The following is an 8,809-nucleotide window of genomic DNA, read 5'->3' as shown; positions in this document are numbered from 1 at the left end:
CCACTCACCCAGCGGAGCAGCTCTCGGGCCGCCGGCACCGCTTCACCGAGACCTCCCACTGAGGCGGCGCCTGCCTCCGCCCCACGTCCTGCCGCCCGCCCGCTGCCCTCGTCGGGGTCTGGAAGGAGAGGGAAGAGAGAAAGTGAGGGGTTACCTGACGGAGCGGCCGCGCCCGCGTCAGCAGGGCCTGCTGAGGGGGGGAAAGCTGCAACGGTTTTGCCCCCGCCTCCCCGCCACACCGCGGTTCCTCTGCGGCATTTTAGGCGAGATGTCAAATTATGGTCGCCGGTTCTCCAGGGCACTGAAGAAAGAGACAAAAGTTCTTAGCAAGGACAGTGATATTCCACAGGCTACTTTAGAAAAGGTACCGGAGAGAGAGAGAGATGGATATACAAAGTCACTTTGCCAGGCCTGCCTCAGACAGTGCACGTAACTCCTTCAGCAGCGAGTCAACAGCAAAAGCACACACTCTTCCATTCCTAATCAATAAACCTACATCTTTTAATAAGTTAATGGCACCATTAGTATGGCATGAGCTTTAAACCATTTTTCTACCCTGATCGAAAGCCTGCCTCCACTGCTACTGTTGCCATGAATTCAAGTTAGCAGGCTAAAATAACCACCTGTCCAGTCCGTTGTTATACTGTGGGACAGGTGCTGTGACCAGCAGTTCTACAAGCATCTGGTCTGTTTCTTCCCAGTGCTTCTAGCAGTGGAATTCCTGGCAAACAGCACTTAACCACTCTTAAGGAACAGAAGATGGTTTAAAATACAACTGCAGGTGTGACTGCCTAACCACGTAAGTAATCTACCAGCCATTTAAAATTAAGTATCTTTACATTCAACCCAGCATAACTTAGAAGCTGCTCAAAAGTACCTGGGACATCCCCGTACCAGGGATGGTACGGTACTTCAGGCATACAAAAGCTAAGCAAGATGTGCCTGAAGTTTTTCTCAACTTTATAGATTTTTCTAAATTTCCACCAGTAAAGACAGATTTATTAAGCGTAATCAAGAGGTGAATGCAGAACAGCAAAGCTGAGCTTAGCACTGAGAATGAAGTCAAAGGTAGTTTGATGCCAAAACAGAGCTGGGGAAAATGACAGTAACAGGATCCCTCCTTGGCATAATGCGTGCAGTCAGCACGCTTGCGCCAGAAGGAGAAGGCCTCAGCGGAACACAGTCAACTATTTCTTCTACTCCAACAAACACCTTAGCCATAAATTATTGAACTGCTCGAGGGAAGCTACACTCAGTCTTTCCTGGAAATGTATTTTTGTCAGTACTACAGCCCAGAGTCACAGGTTAAAAGGAATGATAAGAGAGAGCGTGTGATTCTGTAGCCTAATGGTTAGACTGTCAGTCCCCCTGCAAATTAGAGGAAACCTGGGCTGATGGTATGCTTCCAGTGGTTTCTGCTCTTTAACCACTACCATCCAGAGACACAGTCCACTAGCCCAAACATAAAGCTCCATGACACTTAGGGGAGAACTTTTCTTATTTCTATGGTGCGAAAAGGTAGTAGAAAAACCTCTTTGCTGGCAGGTAGCAATAGAATGAGGGGGAATGGTTTTAAACTGGAAGAGGGTAGATTTAAACTAGGTATTAGGAAGAAATTCTTTACTGTGAGGGTGGTGAGACACTGGCACAGGTTGCCCAGGGAAGTTGTGGATGCCCCTTCTCTGGAAGTGTTCACGGCCAGGGTGGACAGGACTTTGAGCAACCTGGTCTGGTGGAGGTGTCCCTGCCCATGGCAGGGGGTTGGACTGGATGATCTTTAAGGTCCCTTCCAACCGAAACCATTCTGTGATTCTGTGGTTCTGAGAGATGTGTGGTAGCAAGGCAATACTGCCACTAGAGGGGCTGCCACCGATTAGTGAAAGCTATTAGGATTATAGCAACACACAGTGAAAATAGTAATGAAAAACTCTTCTCCTCTTTAAGAGCAAAAACCCAAGATAACGCAATTCCAAAAGGTTACCTGCAGCAATATCTTCTCTGGCACTCTGTTCCGAATCAACTGACCCAAAGGAAGTATCTTCCAGCAGCAATTCTCTTTCACTATCGTATGCTTCTTCAGCTTCTCTGTTATCAAAGAAATTGGCCTCTTCGTGCTCAGGTGGAGGATTAACAGCCCTCTCCTCCTCAACAGGCTGTTCTGGCCTCTTATCTTCAAGCTGTTGAAATTTCTGATTGCTCTCATCAATGGCATTTAAGGGTCTCATGGAAACTTTGTCATATTCAGCCTCTTTTGCACTATCTGTGACAGACAGGGAGACACACATCAGCTCAGTCTTTAATTTGTATTTCTTATCCCCAGCTACCTCCAGTGAAATATTGCATTTGAGAAAGCTTTCTTCACATTTTTTAAACACTTCGGTTTGCATATTGCTTCCAGTATATTCTCAACTTTCAGTAACATCTAATTAAATGTTTATATGGAATTATGCAGGGTATCAACCACTGACCAGACTCAAATATTAGCATCGTTCATGAATTTATGAGAAATCACATACTTAACACGTGCTACTGTGAAAGAAGACTTGCTAAGAGTGTATCTTACCACCTCGCACGTTAATTAGAAAAACCAGCAAGTTCGTAGCTGGTTCATCCCCCATCAAAAGATCTGTTTCATCAGTATTTCTACTTACACACTCTTCTATGAATGCAGGCAAAAATATGATGATAGGGACACCTGAGATTTTAGGTGCATAGTTTTGGTGCCTGAACTTCACATTAATCACTGAATCTTTCATAATTAGGTGCTATCTACTTCAGCAAAAGAGACTGCTCTAAACCTTCCAGAAAATTCAACACATTAGCGTATGTGAATCCCTGTTTCTTGAGAGGAGGTATAGACATGATCTAATGGCTCCTTCTAGCTATATCCATGCACAGATCCCACCTGCTTGCACAGAACCTGGCCCATAAGAACAGAGCTCAACATTTTCTCTCAGGATTTGTCCCTGGAACACCTAACACAATGCCAAAAAAAAAAAATCCATTAAAAATGAGCAAAAACCCAGTGGACTCCACAGAGCCTCGTTCAATTCTGTTCCTTCACCCGCTTCTTAAAGCTTCTCTGGGTTACATGGTGGTGTCTGGGACAGGGTTTTATTTCTGTTTCATCTGTTTATTAACTGGTTTAACATCCTACCTTGAATGTGCAGCTGATTATCTTCCTGTTCTGGAAGAGATGCAAGTGGGACACTGTCACTAGCAGACGAATATTTACTCCTTAAAGAATATATTAATTCTTGAATATCATCCATCAGTGCGCTCTCCTCATCATACAAATCCATCTCTTTCACCACCTCCTCTTTATTTTCTGCCGCTCTGGAATCCAGAACTTTTCCCACAACATCCATAATGCTCGTTTCTGAAAACTCAAGTATCTGGTCCAAAGCTTTTTCTACATCTTCGTTATTATGGCTTGCCTTCCGAGAAAGCTCCATCTCTACCTTCATGTCGTGAAACATGGCTTCTATCCTAACCACGTGTTGAAGCCCAAGGTACTTTTGTAGACGTATTACACGCTTTTCATCAAGAAAACCTCTCATTATTGTAAGGCGCTTCACTGAGTCACTGAAGTCTGTTACAGTGGCTGCTGAGCTGTCAGCAGGGCTGGGGAAATCTGCAGATTGCTGGTGGTAATTTTTTGTATGCTCTAAATTTTGCACCTCTTTTGAGTCTTTCTGTGTAATGCCCTCTGGGAGATGATATTTCCTTTGCTTAAAGTCGTTCTTGTCTTCTGCATCAGGAGGTTGGAAATTATGTTCTTCCACAGCTAATGGTTCCTCAGCTTCAGAAGGCTCCTCATCATCTTCCATGAATTGTTCCATGTCATCCCATTTAGCATCTTCACTCACTGGTACATCACCCTCTTTGTTCCCAGTCTCACTTGTATCTTGCATGCTGACCGCTTTTTTAGCCTCTTTAGAAAATGTGTTTGTTTCCTCTCCTGTTTTGTGAGTAGGAGTTGCAGTTCCCAAAACAGCTTCGCTTCGTATGTCTAATTCAGGGTTTGTACTTTTAACATTTGGTGTATCACCCTGTACATTTGCAGCCCTTGCTTGTGACAGCTTTGCACTTGCAGCATTCTCATCTTCCAGTAGCTCTTCCTCTACTTGTTTGAGATCAGGGTTGTCTTCAGCATCTGGCTCTTCAGATTGCAATTCTGGTCTTAGTGTTCCTTCTTTAGTTAAATGAGTGCCAAGATTTCTGTCTGAAACTGCATCCTCCGTACGAGCAGTTCCTTGCTGAGTAAGATTCTCCACATTAGTATTCTGTGTAGTGCTTTTAGATTTTTCTTCAGGGGAACTTCTCTCAGTGCTTTCTCCAAACCCCGTCATCTTGCCAAGATTTCTTGAAAACTGTTCTTTCCTATCTGCCTCTGAATACTCAGTCTCATTTTCCCATGGCCTAGGTTGCTTGACAGCTCCTTTATGGCTTGGGTCTCCCTCCCCTGCAGGGGTGTCTTTCATGTTTCCCCTTTTTATTTCAGGTTCTTTGTTAACAGAGGTGGGGTTTTGATTTTCATGATCAGGCTCTCCTGTTTGTTTCAAATCTTCTTCATGTCTTAGAAGCTCTTTCTCTACAGCAGGCATTCCATGCTCCAGTTTCTCTTCTGAGAGGTCAGTATCTGCTAATTCACTCTGAGATCCATTGTTTATCTCTTCCACTGGCTTGGCTGGAACATCAACAGAAGGCTTGTCCTCAGCTCTTCCTTTCTCATTTGTTTTCTCCCATAACTTTTTGTGCTTTAAATCACTTTTGAAGACCTCTCCCAAGGTGTCATCCTCAAACTTTTTCTCCTCTTTCTCTGTTTGAGCAGGCAGCGCTCTTTCTGGATTTATGTTGGTATCATCAACAGGTGGTTTTAAAGCATCTTTCTTGCTTTTAACCAATGATTTGGAATCCAGATAATGTCCTGGACTAGGCAAAACATGAGGATCAGGCACAGCTGTACTCTTCAGCTCTTCAGTGTGTGGCTCAGTTCCATCAACTGTGAGCTGCTCTTCAAACTGTTCAGTATTGTTTGGTTTTTCTTTGGAACCCAAATCACCTCCACCTACAGGTTTCTTTCTGAGGAGTTCTTTAGAGAGATCCTCAGGTTGAGTTGTTGCTGATGCTTCCCTTTTACTAATGAGCATCACCTCATCCTGTTCCTCTTTTGTTTGTTGAGATTCAAACCTATCCACACTTACACTGTCACCTGAATTCTTGCTCTTACTGAAGGCATCCTTAAGAATAAATTCATCTGAATCATGTTCTTCCTCGTTGTGTCTTTGGTTATTTAGCTCTGTAGCACCCTTTGCATCTTCATCAAGTTCATGATTTTGTGACTCAACGTCATTGTTTTCATCATCATTTAAATCCACTGGAGATTTAATTTCTTCCTCTGCCATAAAAGACAGCAAAGGGATTTCTTCAGACTGATCTGCAAAGCCTGGCTCCTTCTCTGCATCCTGAGTATTAATGCTCAAATCTTCATTAAAATCATCTTCCAGCGATGTAACAAGGCGAGTCACCTCATTATCTGATACAACAGCATCAGCAGTTGAGCCAAACTTTGTTTTCAAGTTCACAGAGAGCTCTCTGTTTAAAAGTGAAGAGGCATTGACTTCTTCACTCTCTTTGTCAAGTTGACTGGTTTCACCCTGAGGAATACTAGTGTTTTTGGTATTTTCACTTTCTAGCCCTTTTAGTTTCCCATGAAGTATTCCTTTCAAGTGCTCATATGCAAATTGATCTCCCTGAGAGTTTTCTTCATGAGTATTGACACTGGAGTCTCCCCCAGTATTTTCAGTTCCTTCTGTAAGAGAACTGTCCGCTTCCTCTGTCATGGCGAAAGCTTCCTTGTTGTCTTCTATGCTTAGCTCAAGATTGTCCATCTCCAAAGCATCAAGGGACTTGGCTGTATCAGCCTGTTCAATCTCCTCATCTCTTCCAATTCCTTCAGCTGGTTTTACCCCTGGATCACTTGATTCAGTTTCCCCTTCATTTGCTCTTGTCTCTTGCAATGACTTCAAAAGTTCATCCACATTATAATTATCAAAATCATCCCTTCCGCCATCAAAGCAAACAAAGTCTGTTTCCTGAAATGAAAAACAATATGTAATCACAAATATTATTGTCTTTATTATGCTGATGATACCAAATTCATTTGGTTGGTTAGAGAGAGATGCAGCAGCAAAGTAAATTACATTAATCGTGCCAAATTAACCCCTTGAATCTTTAACAAAACCTTTCTTTGAGATCAGTTTTGCCTAAGGACCCTTAAAAACCTAAATAAAAAGCTTAAGGCTTAGCACTGTCAAAGACCTCCCAGTGAGGAGCGAACTCTAAGTCAGTAAGGGAGCTGACAGTGTAATACTTCACTCATCACACATATCCTGAGTTAAGAACAAGTCTACTGCTGAATGCCAGTGAGGAGAACAAAACAAACATCGCTAAGCTTGTTTGTCACAATCTCTTTCACCTGGTCTCTTCTCAAATGACCAAGTCCTCCAAGCAGGAGCTGCCTGTCACACAATTTCTGAAAAATAAATTAAACAGCACTGCAAGCCACTGAACACAATTTCATAAGGGTCTGAAGCTGCATCCACAAACAGGCCTTACTCACACAACTCTGGAGTTACTACCTGCTAGTGTGTGGAAGGACCAATTCTAGAATCAAAGGGCTAACAGTGTATCAGGTCTTGTTTGTCTGTGTGATAGTACTTTAAACTTCCAAAGTTTGGGAAAATAAAGAACTCTGAATACATACCAAACAGCCTATGTGTAAGCCAGCTAGCAGCATTTCTAGAGCTCAATCCAAACAGGTTTTTTTAGACGAAAACCAGAATATTCAAGTAAAGAAAGATCAATGCCCTCATTCTGGGCTGATGCTTACACACCCATCCACATACACAGCTGCACTAACATGCCACCCCCAACATATTTGTGCATCTCTGCACCTATGCAGTGGTTTACTAACAAAAGGTAACTAAGGATCTCTGATATTCCCATGCTTCTCCTTAGGAATTTTATTGAATGCTGATGTAAGAAACAGTAAGCAGCCCAATTCAAAAAACAACAAGTAAGACTTACATCTGTTGGTAACTCTAGCTCCTCATTGGAATAATTGTGATTTATTTCAAGTAAATCCTTTGGAAAATATCCAAAATCGCTGCCAACCTGCCAGAAAACAAACACAAGGAAACAAAAAGCAGTAAAGCAGCTTTTGAAATCATGTAACTGTGTTAAAATCCTATTTACAGACACTAGTAACAAACACTTCAAACTCTCTCAAGTATTTCTACATGAAGTTTAACACAGTGAATAAAAGATTAGCAATGTCTTGTTATGCAAGAATTTTCATTGAGGTTTTATAGTCAAATTTCACAACACCCCTGTGAAGTTGCTATGTTTTAATGTTTGTGCTTTAAAGCCCAACTTACAACAAATTACTAGGAGAGCTGGGAGCGAAGCCCAAGCATTCTGGCTCGCGTGATTTCACTGCTATTGTGCACTCTCACTGGCACCACATATGCCTCAAGTATTTTCTCACGTAGTAAGCAGAAGAGGATCTTTGTGCATGGATATAAATCTTATTAGTCAATATTACACTCTGAAATATGCTCCCTTGGTAGATTAAGGGGAAAAAAAAAACCAACTTAAAGCAGATTTTAGGAAAATGTAAAATTGTACCCGAGATAACAAGCTATTTTAAAACCTGTGTGGAAAATATACCCACTCTGCAAATCCATTGTTGCTCTTCAGTGACTAATACGGGCAAAAATCAGTTGCAGATGGCTATTTACAAGCAAGTCAATGTGCTAAGCTATGGCAAACAGTGGAAGAGAAGAATCTCTCTTATCACTCACAGGATAAGATCTACACAGTAATGTTCTCACTGGAGAGTTCTGACAACAGCTGTCAAGAAGCCAATATTAATCCCATGCTATCACTGCACTGATTAGATAATCCAGGCAATTAGAGCCTGGTGGACACACCTAGACAGGTACAGTTCCTAGACAATCAAAATATCTGGGACGGGGAAAAGTGTTGGTCATTTCCTCAATGTTTTATTACAGGAGGAAGACCACAATTGCCAATTTTCTTGAAGAAAAGAAGAAGCACTCAGTTAAAGATCAAATTAAAAAGGAAACCAGTTATGTCAAAACAATTAGGGATATGTATTGTTACACTGATACCACTGAAATAGGTTAATCTGGGCTGAAAGTTTCTGGATTTGCAATGGCGTTAAAAAAACCAACCAACCAAAAAAACCAAACCCCAAACTGTATCTAGTAAATACTACTACATACCAGTACTAAAACACTTTTTTGTTTTGTTATGCAAGCAAAGTAAACATTATGGGGCTTCCTTTTTCAACTATTTCTCATTCAGATCTTACCTTCTATAGTTGATATCTCTGAATTTAGTCTTATATATTCTACAAACTTCTATTCCAGTTTTAAATTATCTTTCTGAAAACAAAAGTCAAAGCTGCAAAGTAGCCTCCTTACACACTAATCTCCGTGACTACCATCATAATTAGGCATCACAATTTGAAACTCATTTAGTGCAATCCAAGCTGCTGACCATACAAGTCCTCTGCAATGACCCAGTTTGGCTCTTACGTGGTTTACAAGCCATGTGGGATCCGCATGCCCAAAATTTCATCTGCTCCTCTCCCTACAAGTCCTCTCTTGTAAGGGAAAAAATGCCTCACTGTACAAATAAAGGAAACATTCTTCAATTTCTATACAGAGACAAAAGGCGGTGTGAATACCAAGTAAACAAGGGGGGGAAAAAGAGTATC

The 8,809-nt window shown here is 41.8% G+C and overlaps 1 protein-coding gene across 1 annotated transcript; it reads right to left on the bottom strand.

Moving 5' to 3' along the window:
• Positions 1 to 8: 8 nt before the first annotated feature.
• On the bottom strand, positions 9 to 7,179 carry LOC104537782 (melanoma inhibitory activity protein 3-like; the record flags this gene model as incomplete). Its single annotated transcript, XM_010180773.1, has 4 exons — positions 9 to 118; positions 1,982 to 2,260; positions 3,158 to 6,098; positions 7,093 to 7,179. Coding segments are annotated over 4 exons (3,417 nt in total), but the record flags the coding sequence as incomplete, so codon positions are not given.
• Positions 7,180 to 8,809: the final 1,630 nt, after the last annotated feature.

This window comes from Mesitornis unicolor, unplaced genomic scaffold (genome assembly GCF_000695765.1).
Source record: "Mesitornis unicolor isolate BGI_N332 unplaced genomic scaffold, ASM69576v1 scaffold53543, whole genome shotgun sequence".
Taxonomy (NCBI): Eukaryota; Metazoa; Chordata; class Aves; order Mesitornithiformes; family Mesitornithidae; genus Mesitornis; species Mesitornis unicolor.
This window is presented reverse-complemented; position numbering and strand designations above follow the sequence as displayed.